A 13,880-nucleotide genomic window follows, 5' to 3' on the forward strand; every position below is an offset into this window, starting at 1 on the left:
GCTGGATGTTAGGAGGAAGTTGTTGCCAGAGAAGGTGATTGGCACTGGAATGGGCTGCCCAGGGAGGAGGTGGAGTCGCTGTTCAAGAAAAGACTGGATGGGAGACTTAGTGCCATGGTCTGGTTGATTGGATAGGGCTGGATGCTAGGCTGGACTGGATGATCTTGGAGGACTCTTCCAACCTCGTTGATTCTATGATTCTCCATGGGATAGCAATGTGCCCTTGTGGCCAAGAGGGACAACAGCATCCTGGGGTGCATCAAAAAACAGGAGTCCAGCAGGTTTAGGGAGATTCTTCTCCCTCCTCTACTCTGCCCTGATGAGAACACATCTGGAATACCATGTTCAGTTCAAGAGAGGCAGGGACCTTCTGGAGAGAGTCCCAAGGAGAGCTATGAGGATGATAAAGGGACTTGAAAACGTTTCTGCTATGAAGAAAGACTTGAGAGACTTGAGGCTGTTCAGCCTGGAGAGGAGAAGGCTGAGAGGGGATCTGATGAATGTCTATAAATACCTGAGCAGTGGGTGTCAAGATGCCTTCAGGCTCCTTTTGGTGGTACCCAGAGATAGGACAAGGCACAACACATGTACTAGCTGGAATACAGGAGGTTCCATCTCAACATGAAGTGACACTTCTTTATGGTGAGGGTGACAGAGCACTGGAGCAGGCTGCCCAGAGAGGTTGTGGAGTATCCTTCTCCGGAGACTTTCAAAAGCCACCTGGATGTGTTTCTGTGTGAGCTGCCCTAGGTGATCCTGCTCTGGCAGGGGGGTTGGCTTTGATGATGTCTGGAGGTCCCTTCCAACCCCTACCTTTCTGTGATTCTGTGATCAAAGTACCAGAAGGAACAAGATTGCCAACTTGCCAATGAGATAACTGGTGGAGAATGATAACACAGCTAAATAGCTAAGTGTGTAATGGTAAGTGACAAATGCCATAAAGGATTCAATGTGTTTTCACAGGTGCCTCAGAAAGCCTTACTTGTAAGCCCTTTCTTATAACCTAACTGTAGCTGTGGTGGATATGAGCCAAGATTTGCACCTGCTGGAATTGCTTAGCATAAATAACACGAATCAGAACACCTGATTGAGGTGCACAAGATTAAAGATTGAGAGAGGGCAAAATGAAAATGCAGACTGGAAGAGTATCTGCTGCATTGGTATTTCCTCTCAGGACAGTCCCTGCATGCTGGCCAACCTTGTTATGCTATTTACTCAAATAATGTAACTGTTGAAGAATAGTTGAACTTCAATAGTTGCAGTAAGAGTGTCTGTGCTCTAGCAGAGGAGTTGGACTAGATGCTCTTTAGAGGTCCCCTTCCAACCCTCTCCCTGCCATTCTGCCGTTGGCTGTGATCCACACTCAAACTCCACCCAGGCACACTGCAACATCATTACTTATGGCTGTGTCATCCCCTAAGAGCTCAGCAGTGCTGCTACAGGGAGACCAGCTCTAGGAGGACAAGGTGAAGAGAGAGTTACGTCTCGTGTGTCCCTGTGGATGGCAAAATGTGTTTGAATGGGAATGTGAAGCTGTCTAAGAGGAGGAATCACACAATCTCTTAGTCTGGAAATCCCTTCAAGCTCCTCGAGTCCAATCATTAGTTTCAAACTGACAAGTCCTTGACTAAACCAAATCCCTCAGCACAACATCTCAGCACTATCAATCCCTATGATTGGAAAGGACCACCAGCATCATCCAGTCCAACCTTCATCCCAGCAGCCCTCATCACTAGACCACAGCCTCAAGCACCCCAGCCACTCTCCTTTCAAACATCTCCAGGGCAACTCCACCACCTGGAGGCGCCTGACCACCCACTCAGGAAAACTTCCTCCCAATAGCCAACCTAAACCTCCCCTGACACAACTTGAGGCCATTTCCTCTTGTCCTATCATTAGTAATTCAGGAGCAGAGACCAGCTCCAGCCTCACTACAAGCTCCTTTTAGGTAGTTGTAGAGGGCAATAAGGTCCCCTCTCAGCCTCCTCATCTCCTGACTAAACAACCCTGGTTCCTTCAGCTGCTCCTCATAGGCGATGTTTGCCAGACCTCTCCCCAGCCTCATCGCCCTTCTCTGCACCCACCCCAGCAGGAACTGCTGACAAATGTCACAGGGCTTTGGGGTGTTTCTAAGAACAGTGCAGGTGTGTTGGTATTCAGTGCTAATGCTGGGACACTTTAAACATTCTCATCTAAGTAGGGCTTATTTCTGCACTGGGCTCTGAACCTGGAACTTAGGATTCCTAACTACTCTGATGTCACTTTGAGAGTTTGAGTTAAATTTGACTCTGTGCAATACTCATAAAACTTCTTCAATATGAATCTGCTTTCTGCACAAGTTAGAGTTAATTTGTATGGGCTCTCTGTTTGCATTTTCAAGACTGAAAGACTGTTACAGAGTTAGTTGAATCTGCTACAGCTCTGACAAGCAAGTAGAATACAAATGAGGGACTGCTGGATATTGTGCTGAACTGTCCTCTGATTCCAACAGCTGCAGTAGCCTCAAGGATCAAGGGCTGGCTCTGGATTTATTATGGCCTTCCTAACACTAACTGATGACTTCAGTGAGTTACACCTTTTTGATCTCCTGAATCACACAGAATCACAGAGTGCTGGGGGTCAGAAGGCACTTCTGGAGATTGCTGAGTCCAACCCCACTGCTAGAGCAGGTTTGCCTGGAGCAGGTTGCACAGGATGGCATCCAGGTGGGTTTTGAACGACTCCAGAGAACTTTCTGTGAACCTGAAATCAACATTTCCTTCGAATAACAGGCAAGCATCAGGCTGCAGTATTTGCTGCTACTCCTGCTGTGCATTATTTTGTGAGTTCAACCATTCCAATTTGCAAGAGCCTGCGTTCACCACTAGCTGATTTGTTCCTAAAAGTATGCTGCAGTTTTGGAGATGTTTTCCCTGCTATTCATGATGATTGCCACTAGCCTAGACACAAATCCATTGGAATGGATTTCATTACAGATATGGGTTACAGAGATGTAAAGGCTCATAGCCAAAATCTGGCTGCTAACTAAATCAGATGAAAATATGTCATGAAAGAGGCTGCCTTACAGCCATGCCAAACGGGTCCTACAACTAATAACCCAGAGCTAGGCAGTGCCACAGGTGATAAATGACCTACACAGAACATTCCCTATTTAGAAGCTGAAGCTTTTACAAACTTGCACAACCTCGTTGGGAATGCAAATCAATGCATGCTTGATATAAGCTCAGAACAATAAACTAAATGCTTCCCGTACCTATCACTGTGCAGAAAGTGCTGCATGATTAAAAACCACACTGAAAGCAAGAGGGAGAGTCCTCAAACACCACGCAGAGGTCTAGCAAAACAATGCACTCACCCTGTGTGAGTGGCACAGCTCGCAGTACAGGTGGCTGTGAAGGCTATTTAAAGTGCTGGCTTAATGAATAAGAAATGAAGAAGCCTTGAAATGAGTACAGAGAATGGAAACAGAACAAACAGGAAAAAAAGCAAGAGAGGGGACACAGATCAATTTTTCATGACTCTTTGGTAACAGGGAGGATCAAACAAACACTTCTGCAGCAGCCCCAGGTTTGGTTCCAAAGGGCTGAGTCCATGGCACTCTGCAAACACAGGCATGGCTGTCCTGAACCTGATACAGAAGCAAAAAGGACTTCACAGAAACCAGCCAGCCAGGATATGGTGGACTAGCACAATTTACCATCAGGACCTAGAAAAGAAGAATTCTCTCTCTAGAACTCTCTCCCACTACCAAGTCATCAGGAACAACAGAGGAGGACCCTCCCTCTCCAAGCAGCAACCCACAAGGCACTGCTGGACCCTCCAAGTGGTCAATTTTCTTGCAATCTATTAAGACACCTTTGTTTATACTTCTTATGCCTTTTCTGGCATCCCTCCTTTTCTATCTTGTGTCTCTCTTTTGACACTAATAAACTATTGGGCATTTGACCTCGTTTGTGGCTTAACCCTGCTGTGGGTGAAGCAGGGACAATCCTCCAAGCAAACTGGGGCACTGGGTGCCACTGAAAAGGGACTAGTCCCAAACTCCTGACAATCACCCTTGAAGTATTGATCAGCATTTATGAGATCCCACCTCAGCCTTCTCTTTTCCAGACTAAAAAGCCCAAATTCCCTCAGTCCTTCTTCATAAGAGATGTTCCAATCCCTCATAACACTTACAAGTTTGGGAAGTTTGGCTCCATTTGTGGACACTAAAAGCCTGGCCTGACCTCTTTCAGGAATTCACAGGTTAATGTCCATTCAGTGCTACAGATTTCAGAGTCTTTCCCTTGATAACAATATTCACTTTTTGAAGGACCTGAATTCCCTCCCAAAGGGAGTCACTTTGCTTATATTTAGTTTCTTTCTCTCTAAATCCAGGACACACTCTTTATTCTTCACCTCTTATGCTAGTTTGCTATGCCATGGCTTGTACTGTGGCTTCTCTCTTCAACTGCTAGCAGAGATTGCTGGTGATCACGGCACCCTGAGCGGACTCAGAAGGCAAATCATGTCCCAGAAAGTTTATAGCTGTACAGACTCTTTTGTCAGCAGCCAGCTTCCTGTAGGGTTGATAAGGCCTATTGATGTAAAGCTTAGTTTGAAGGAGAGAGCTTCCAGATGTTTAGTACATCAGGCTGTCCCACAGACCTTCATGCTTAGCTAGGACACATTTTCAAAGTCACAAGGGGCAAGGAAAAACTCAGTTCCCACTGAAAATCAAGTAACACGCCTCTGACAAAGAAAGCTGAGATACTGCTCTCATTACAAGAAAGACATTGAGGGGCTGGAGCAGGTCCAGAGAAGGGCAACAAAGTGGAAGGGTCTGGAGAATAGGGAACTGGGGTTGTTCAGCCTGAAGAAAAGGAGGATGGAGGGAGACCTCGTTGCTCTCTGCAACTCTCTGAAAGAAGGTCGGAGTGAGATGGGACTTGGTCTCTTCTTCCTAGTAACAAGTGAGAGCAAATGGCCTCAGGCTGCAACAGGGGAGGTTTAGGTTGGACATTAGAAAAACTTCTTCAGTTAAGGTGTTCTCAAAGACTGGAACAGGCTGCCCAGGGAGGTAGTTGAATCCCCATCCTGAGAGGTGTTTTAAAGAGGCAGAGATGTGGTGCTGGGGGACATGGTTTAGCCCCAGCCTTGGCAGAGTTGGAGAATGGCTGGACTCCATTACCTAAAAGGACTTTTCCAACCAAAACTCTTCTACAGTCCTCTGATTATCTGCAGACTCAGCAGACCTTCAGGAGGGTAGAATTCTGGCATCTATGCCCTTGCTTCACTCACCTTTATATACCTGAGCTAGGCTACCACGTAGCAAACAGGACTTCAGTTAGACCCACGAACACCCAAAGGTTACTCTCCTGCCTGAACTGTTTCAGCATCGCAGTCCAACTCTGTGCTAAAGAAACCACAACAAAATGTTCATGTTTTGCTCACATTTTAATATTTATTTTGCACATCCCAGTTGCCATTTCTTATGTTGAAATGCCAAATAACTCCTCAGACATTTGCTTCTCTCATTCCTATCGTTATGAAACTTCTGCACATTGACTTGTTCTGAGCCAAAGTCAGTCACGAGAAACCTTCAGCTCTTCTGATCTGAAGCCCTAGCTTCAGCCATTAGCTGAAGGTTTATTTCAAGTTCCAGGTCATACAACTTCAATACAGAGTTAGTCTGCTTGGCTTCACGGTTACCTAGCAAGGAGAGGAGATGTTGGTGGGGATCATATACCTCTTCTTGCAGAGCTGTTCCTGAAGCCCCAGTGTTCCTGTGGCTTTGCAGTTTGTGTTTCCTGTATTTTAAACCCAGATGGAACCATTTATGTCATGCATTCTTGCTGCCTCCCTAGTGTCAGTCACATCCAAGGTTAGACTTTAAATTCCTGCACTTTCTCCTCTCAGTTCACAGATACCATTTATGAAACTCTCAGCTATGAAGAACTGACCACAAATATTAGGAAGCTGCTCCAGTGGCTATTCAAGTTTCTGGTTAAAAATGTGCCATTTGTTTCCTGTTTAGACTTTACTAACCTCAGCTTCCACTTAGTTAATCTTCCCATGGTTTGGGAAGTTTTTTAAAGAGCCCTTCTTATCAGACTCTTTGTCTCTTTAGGAGGACTTCAGGGAGCATCAGGTTTCTATTTAACTTTGTTCTTTGTCTTACTCTTTGGTAGTTTAGGTGATCACTGTTTCTTCACTTCAGTCTTACGAGAGCTTGTGTCCTGCTCTGAGCTAGAACAAAACTAATTCTGTTCAGTGATTTTACTTTCCAGCTCAGTCTCTGCTCAGGAACTGCACCTCCTGAAGTTTACAGGCTATTTTTGCAGGCAGGGACTGCTTCTAGCAGTGAGAATGCCAATACTTAGAGGATCAGCATGCAGAAAGGCTCTGGCTTATACCTGCTCCTGTGCAGACCAAGGTCACTGCTAAATCCTTTGTACCTCTTTGGAGTGCTGTGAAGAAAGAGGTCACACCACTGGGGAGAAGTTGTACCAGAGGAGGTATAGGCTGGATGTTAGGAAGAAGTTCTTGACAGAGTGATTGGCATTGGAATGGGCTGCCCAGGGAGGTGGTGGGGTTGTTGTTCCTGGAGGTGTTCAAGAAAAACCTGGATGAGGCACCTAGTGCCATGGTCTAGTCGACTGGCTAGGGCTGGGTGCTAGGTTGGACTGGATGATCCTGGAGGTCTCTTTCAGCCTGGTTTATTCTATGATTCTATGACAGGTGACCCTAAGCTGAGCAGCAAGGCATTCCATCCCATGGGTATCACATTCGGTATAAGGCTGAGGAATCATGAGGGTCAAGCCTTTTTCTTCAATGGCTGGCATCTGAGAGGACTCTGTCCATTCTGCCCTTGACCCCAGTCCCTGCCTTCACACATCCAATTCCAGAATCCAGCTCCTGAATCTATTTCTTGTGTGCTGCCGAGTCCAGTCTGGGACCTCCCCAGTGCCTGTCCCAGCAGCCCTGGTGATAGTGACGTGGTTGCCAGCAGAGGGTTGAGTTCCATATTGTTATCTATTTCTTTTTTATATTATTATTATAATTTTCATTAAAGCTGCTTTATCTTTTTCTTTCCCAACCCATAAGTCTCTTATTCCCTTTCTCATCCCCTTTGGGAAAAGAAAGGAGTTAATCAAGAGCACGTCTAGTGGCCAGCCCAGCCCTGACCCTTGACAGTTTGTTATTGACAAAAATTTGGTTTTAACATGATGTCCTTCCTCTTTCACATGCAGTCACAACGTGGTTGTTAATTAGCTTTCAGGTTAGAAAAACTCCAAAGCAAACTGCTTACAAAATAGATTAATTAGATCACAAGCTCCAGAGGAATGTGCTTTCCTATCAGGGTTAAGCATAGTCATTCCCAACCCTTCACAATCTAGGCCATGTACCTATGCAAATGGGCTGAGGAGTCCCCATCCCTGGAGGTGTTCAAGAGAAGGTTGCATGAGGCACTTAGTGCCATGAGTTGGTGAATTAGAAGGTGTTGGGTGACAGGTTGGACTCAGTGATCCTAGAGGTCTTTTCCAACCTGGTTACTCTTGTGATTCTTTATCACACCTCAAGCCCCATGCTGTGCTGTTTCAACTTGAGGGACCATTTCAACATCAAGTATTTTATTGTTTTAAATGTTACAGAGTGAAAAAGAAAGTCTTTTGGGTCTATGTGCCTCCACTACTCACAGTGTCCTGTTATGAGAAATACCACCCTGGCAGTGCACCAGCCTGCAACTCTCCCAAGACCTAGGGACTGCATTTATGGTTCCAGATGAGACACAGAAGGGAGGCAGCCAAGAGACTCTCAACCAGCTGCTGAAGCTGGGAATGCCCATAGGCAAAACCAGGTTCCTCTCTTTAGAAGTCAGCAAGATGATGATGGAGGAGTTTAGGCAGCTCCAAAACGATGCAGAAGCCACAAAATGCAGGCAGGCTGTGGCTTTCAGCACCACTCTGCTGTGCCCTCCAAGCTTTGCTGTGCAAGTCTACCTCTTTTACTATTTTACAGCATCACAGGGGGAACAGGCACCCATGCCACACAAGGCAGTGACACCAGCACACAGCACCAAAGGAGCACATTCTTCTGGATTAAAAGTGCATTAATTTGCAGTGGGTGAATTCACATTCTGGCTCACCTGAAATGAAATGCTGGAGAGCAGCCAGACAGAAAGGGATCTGGGGGTGCTGATTGATACCCGCCTGAACATGAGCCAGCAGTGTGCCCAGGTGGCCAAGAGAGCCAGTGGCATCCTGGCCTGCATCAGAAATGGTGTGGTCAGCAGGAGCAGGGAGGTCATTCTGCCCCTGTACTCTGCACTGGTTAGACCACACCTTGAGTCCTGTGTTCAGTTCTGGGCCCCCCAGTTTAGGAGGGACATTGAGATGCTTGAGCGTGTCCAGAGAAGGGCAACGAGGCTGGGGAGAGGCCTTGAGCACAGCCCTACGAGGAGAGGCTGAGGGAGCTGGGATTGGTTAGCCTGGAGAAGAGGAGGCTCAGGGGAGACCTCATTGCTGTCTACAACTACCTGAGGGGTGGTTGTGGCCAGGAGGAGGTTGCTCTCTTCTCTCAGGTGGCCAGCACCAGAACAAGAGGACACAGCCTCAAGCTACACCAGGGGAGATTTAGGCTGGAGGTGAGGAGAAAGTTCTTCCCTGAGAGAGTCATTGGACACTGGAATGGGCTGCCCGGGGAGGTGGTGGAGTCGCCGTCCCTGGGGCTGTTCAAGGCAGGATTGGACGTGGCACTTGGTGCCATGGTCTGGCCTTGAGCTCTGTGGTAAAGGGTTGGACTGGATGATCTGTGAGGTCTCTTCCAACCTTGGTGATACTGGGATACTGTGAACACAGCCACTCCTTTGGTTAGGGTTGTGCTGCTCTGCTATTAAATAAGCACTGAAGGCTGTAGGCAGCGTGGCACAAAAAAGGCAAGCACAGCAGCAAAGAGGCCAGCAGGGCAGTCCTTGCTTGGAAGAAGTTGTGATCCAAAATCCAGGCAGCAGACTTGACAAGGGTTGGACTGGAAGACCTTAACACCTTTGCCACCCAAATGATTCTACGATCTGACTGCCCCTGCTGGGAAGGAGTGGAGGGAGCCAGCGGCACTCCTTTTGCACCTGTTACTTCTGGCTACTGCTAGAATCAAACCCTTACCCATCTTCCAGAGAGCCTAAAGGTCTGGACAATGGAAGTCTCCCCAGTTCATCCCTTCACATATTACTGAAGGTCCTCTGCCTTCACAACTAAAGGCAAAAACTTAGCAAGGATTTCCCCTGATGCTTCCCTCTCAAGCTAGCGTTCACCTGGTGTCAGGCTCATGGGATTCCAGATTCTTTTCATCTGGGAAAGACTTTTAAGATCACTTGAGTCCAACCATCAACCCAGCACCACCATGACCACTAAGCTAGGTCTTTAAATGCCATGTCTACATTTGTTTGTCCACCTCCAGGGTAGCGACTCCACCGCATGCCTGAGCAGCCTGTTCCAATGCAGTTAAAGGATTCTTAATATCCAACCTAAACCTCTCTTGTTGCAATTTAAGGCCATTTCCTCGTCCTCTCTCAGTTACTTTGGGAGGGGGGGGGGGAGACCAACCTGCACCTGACTCCCACCTTTCAGGGAGCTGTGGAGAGCAATAAGGTCTCCCCTCAGCATCCTCTTCTGCAAACTAAACAACCCCAGTTCCCTCAGCTGCGCCTCACCAGCCCTGCTCTCCAAACCCTTCTTCAGCTTCCTTGCTCTTCTCGGGACACGCCCCAGCCCCTCCATGTCCTTGTCTCGCACATTTTCCAGCGGCACCGAGCCCGACCCCAAGTCAAGTCCGTGCCCCTGTACGCACTGCGACCCCCCCTCCCCACCGCCCCCTCAGGGCTGTAACGGGACCCGCCTGGCGCGTCCGGGTAGGCAATGTCGCCCCCTAGCGCGCCAGCCCGGCGCCGCAGGCAGCGACAGCTCCGCTCCGCCACCGCGCACCAGAGGTGCTGAAGCCGGCGCCGCTCCTCACAACTTCTACCCCCGGGGGCAGCCTCTGAGGAGACCCTTTCCCGCCGCTCCGCAGCGAGGAGAAACAACTGCGTAGCCACCGAGTATCGGCCGGGCGGCTGGGAGCGTCTGGAGGCCACCGCGGCGAGGAGGAAAGGGCAGCGCGGCTCCCAGCTAGGGACAAGCGACGGCTCGGGGCGGTTCTGCAGCCGCTGGGATGCTCCGCGGAGGAGGGCGCGGCGGGTTTCACCTGGCGGGACTGAGCATGCGCACGGCGGTGGGACACGCTGCCGATTGGGAGCGCGATGCACGACTAGGACGGAGCCGCCGGGCAGCCGCGACTTCGCCGAGAGCGCGCCGCCGGAGCCGCGCCGCCCGGAGCCCCTCGCTCGCCGTGGGATTTGATGCCGCCGCCGCTGCTGATCCAGCTGCTGCCACTTCGGACCCTGCTCCCTGCCGACATCCAGCTCCTGCCGTGGACTGCCGTTGGCCGGGCGGTGTCTTCTCCGGAGCCTCCGGGTTGCCTTGAGACGGGCATGATCGGGAGGGCGGCAGGGGCCAGCTGTGCCCATCTGTCCCCTCAGCGGGGACCGGCCGGAGGCAGCGGTGCCGCGCTCCTTGCTGCGCTGGGGCGGTGCTGCCCGGGCCTGCCCTGAGGGACCGTGGAGGGGACAGAGGCGGGCGGCGGGGCGGCGGTGGGACCATTGGCTTGGGGACGATGAGGGCGGCGGAGTGGCGGCGGCGAGGCGGCGGTGGCGGGGCGGGGCAGGGGCTCCGCGGGGCTCTGTAGGATGCCGATGCCCCGCACACCCATCATGGATCTGCTGCTGGTGGTCAACACGAGCCTAGGCTCCCCCAACGAGTCCCTGGCGCTGCCCCCCTCCTCGCCGTCCTCCTCTGCCCTCCTTCAGCCGCCCTCCCCGTACTCCCCGGCGGCCGTGGCCAGCCTGGCAGCTGTGGTGGGCTTCCTCATCGTCTTTACCATCGTGGGCAACGTGCTGGTGGTGATAGCTGTGCTCACCAGCCGGGCGCTGAGAGCCCCCCAGAACCTCTTCCTGGTGTCCCTGGCCAGCGCGGACATCCTGGTGGCTACCTTGGTCATGCCTTTCTCTCTAGCCAACGAGCTTATGAATTACTGGTACTTCGGCAAGGCTTGGTGCAACATTTACCTGGCGCTGGATGTGCTCTTCTGCACCTCCTCCATCGTCCACCTGTGTGCCATCAGCCTGGACAGGTATTGGTCGGTCACACAGGCAGTGGAGTACAACCTCAAACGGACCCCTCGACGGATCAAGGCCATCATCCTCACTGTCTGGCTCATTTCAGCTGTCATCTCCTTCCCACCATTGATCTCTGTCTACCGGGACCCTGAAGGAGACGTCTTTCCCCAGTGCAAGCTCAATGATGAGACATGGTACATCCTTTCTTCTTGTATTGGCTCTTTCTTTGCCCCCTGCCTCATCATGGTGTTGGTCTATATCCGCATCTACCGTGTGGCCAAACTAAGGACCAGGACCCTTTCTGAGAAGCGTACGATGCCAGAGGGGTCCTCTCAGACTGAGAATGGCCTGAGCCGCACTGCTGGCGGCTGCATGTCCCTGAGGATGCCTCTGGGAGAGAATGGACATTACTCGGTGCACCACTGGCGCAAAGCCTCGGAGCTGGAGGACATTGAGCTGGAGGAGAGCAGCACCTCAGAGAGCAGGCGGAGGCGGAGCCGAGAGGAGCATCCCCGCAAGAGCAGCAAGAGCCAGTCCTTCTCCTACTCGTTCTCCTCCAAGCACTCCAGCAGCCGCCTGTCCCGCTCCAGCAGTCGCTCCATGCAGTTCTTCTCCTACCGTCGGCGCCGGAAGCGTAGCAGCATCTGCCGTAAGAAAGTTGCCCAGGCCCGGGAGAAACGGTTCACTTTTGTGCTGGCTGTGGTCATGGGGGTCTTTGTAGTTTGCTGGTTCCCTTTCTTCTTCAGCTACAGCCTCTATGGTATTTGCCGGGAGGCATGTGAGGTCCCCAAGACTCTGTTCAAGTTCTTCTTCTGGATTGGGTATTGCAATAGCTCCCTCAACCCAGTCATCTACACCATCTTCAACCAGGACTTCCGCAGGTCCTTTAAACACATTCTGTTTAAGAAGAAGAAGAAGAACTTCCGGCATTGAGCTGGAGGGATGGATTTGACTTGAGTGGCAGTGTTTTTAATAGAGAAGGAGAAGGCTCTATGCTGAAAAGGAAGGGAGGGAAGAGAACGTGGGGTTTGGGCTTAGAGAGAGGGAAGAGGGCTCGCCCCTGTGGTGGAGGCAGGGTGATACTGTGGGGTATGGGTTAACGTTGGAGAGGCTGAGAGCATTGCCCCTGGTACAGGGTGGTGACATGGTGCTGGAGGAGCAGTGCTGGAGCATGGAGGGTAAGCAAGGAGGGGAGTGATTGTCTTTGAACCCTGATGATGGGCATGGGGAGTCCACAGAGGATGATAAGGTGAAACGGAGTTTGGGAGGCAATGAGCTTTTGATGGGCTCTGAATTTTGTGGGAAAGCAAGCAGAGACATCAAGAGGAAAGGATTAAGTGGCAGTGGTGGTGGAGGTTTGAGTATCTATGAATAGGGCTGCTGGGGCCCGTGGTGGGCTCGTCCCAGTAAGAAATCTGCTTTTCCTGCTTCTGTGGAGAAAGAAAGTGCAAAGTACCAGGTACTCAAAGTGTTCCGAGTTACGAAAGGATTTAAATGTTTGCCAAAACCTCCCCCTAAGGAACAATCCAAACTCTTTTCTAAATAAACCTTTGTACTGTTAAAACCTTCTGAATGATGATTTTACACAGGGCTTAAGTCGAACAGCATGAGGGGCTCCTTTTCCTTGGAGGGGTCTCTTCCTTCAGAGCTGGATGGGAAACATTTTCCTGTCTGGCCGTGATTTTTGATTTGTCAGTGGGGCAAACCCGAGAGTCTTGCATGTTTTCATGAAATATGAAAAACAACAGATGCACCTCATCAGCTTCTTTCCCCCTCCTGGGTCACCACCAGACAGTAAATTCCTGCTCCATCCCTCTCAGATCAGTGACCTAAGGGCTGTGCTGTCCCAGAGCAGTTAGTGGTGGGGCGGGGAGGAATGTATCATTCTGGTGAACTCATCTAACATTTTCTAAATGTCAAAAAAGGAAATAATCAGATTACCAAGCAGCTCAAACCTGCATGTGCCCTGGGGAACTTTTTACCCCCTCTCTTTTTGGGTCCCACTCAATAGCCTTATCTCAGGAGCTGGCTGCCTGCTGCTCTCATTCTCAAGACAAGCAGTGGAAGGCAGCCTGCTATGCAGATTTTCAGAGGAAGAGCAAAACGCCACACTGCTAAAGTCTTTAAATCTCTCGTATTTACAGTCTCAGAGCAACAAAATCCTCTGTATTTACTTTATTTTTCCTTTTAAATGAGAAGGATACATTGCAGATTGCCAGTGGTGTATCAACAAATCTCAAAAGAAGGTGCAGCTGCTCCGAGCCTTCAATATTAATGTTGCTTCATTTCCCTTTTTCCTGATTGCATTTCTCTTTTATGATTCCAAAGGATTTTTTGTTGGGGAGGAGGGAGGGAAGAGGGGAGAAGAGTTGGAAAAGTTATTAGAGCAAACTATATTTCCCCTGGGCTTACAAAGTGTCATAAACTGTAAGGAAGAGAATGAGAGACAGGGACTGGTGCCTGTGTGTTCATCACGGAATGCACACCCAGCATTAAGACTCAGCTGAGCATTTGCATCCCTTCTCCAGCTGTGCTCCTGCAAGGTGTGTATTCTGAGGGGGAAGTGCTGCTCTATTTCATAGCTATCACTCCTTCCACAAGCAGCCTGACCTGGCACCTGCCTCCAACAAAGCTTTCTGAAGTAAACATCTCTCTGAAAAATAGGATGAAATCTAATCTCTTATAGCAG

At 50.0% G+C, this 13,880-nt stretch overlaps 1 protein-coding gene across 1 annotated transcript; it reads left to right on the forward strand.

Moving 5' to 3' along the window:
- Positions 1 to 10,701: 10,701 nt before the first annotated feature.
- ADRA2C (adrenoceptor alpha 2C) lies at positions 10,702 to 12,755 on the forward strand. Its single transcript, XM_064151620.1, has one exon. It carries the CDS (start codon positions 10,763 to 10,765, stop codon positions 12,122 to 12,124), a length of 1,362 nt encoding a protein of 453 aa, XP_064007690.1. The 5' UTR covers positions 10,702 to 10,762; the 3' UTR covers positions 12,125 to 12,755.
- Positions 12,756 to 13,880: the final 1,125 nt, after the last annotated feature.

This window comes from Pogoniulus pusillus, chromosome 11, assembly GCF_015220805.1.
Source record: "Pogoniulus pusillus isolate bPogPus1 chromosome 11, bPogPus1.pri, whole genome shotgun sequence".
Classification (NCBI taxonomy): domain Eukaryota; kingdom Metazoa; phylum Chordata; class Aves; order Piciformes; family Lybiidae; genus Pogoniulus; species Pogoniulus pusillus.

What these genes read in the sequence shown, in the direction of transcription:
- ADRA2C (XM_064151620.1), top strand. Translation starts at nt 10,763, where the DNA reads ATGCCGATGCCCCGCACACCCATCATGGATCTGCTGCTGGTGGTCAAC.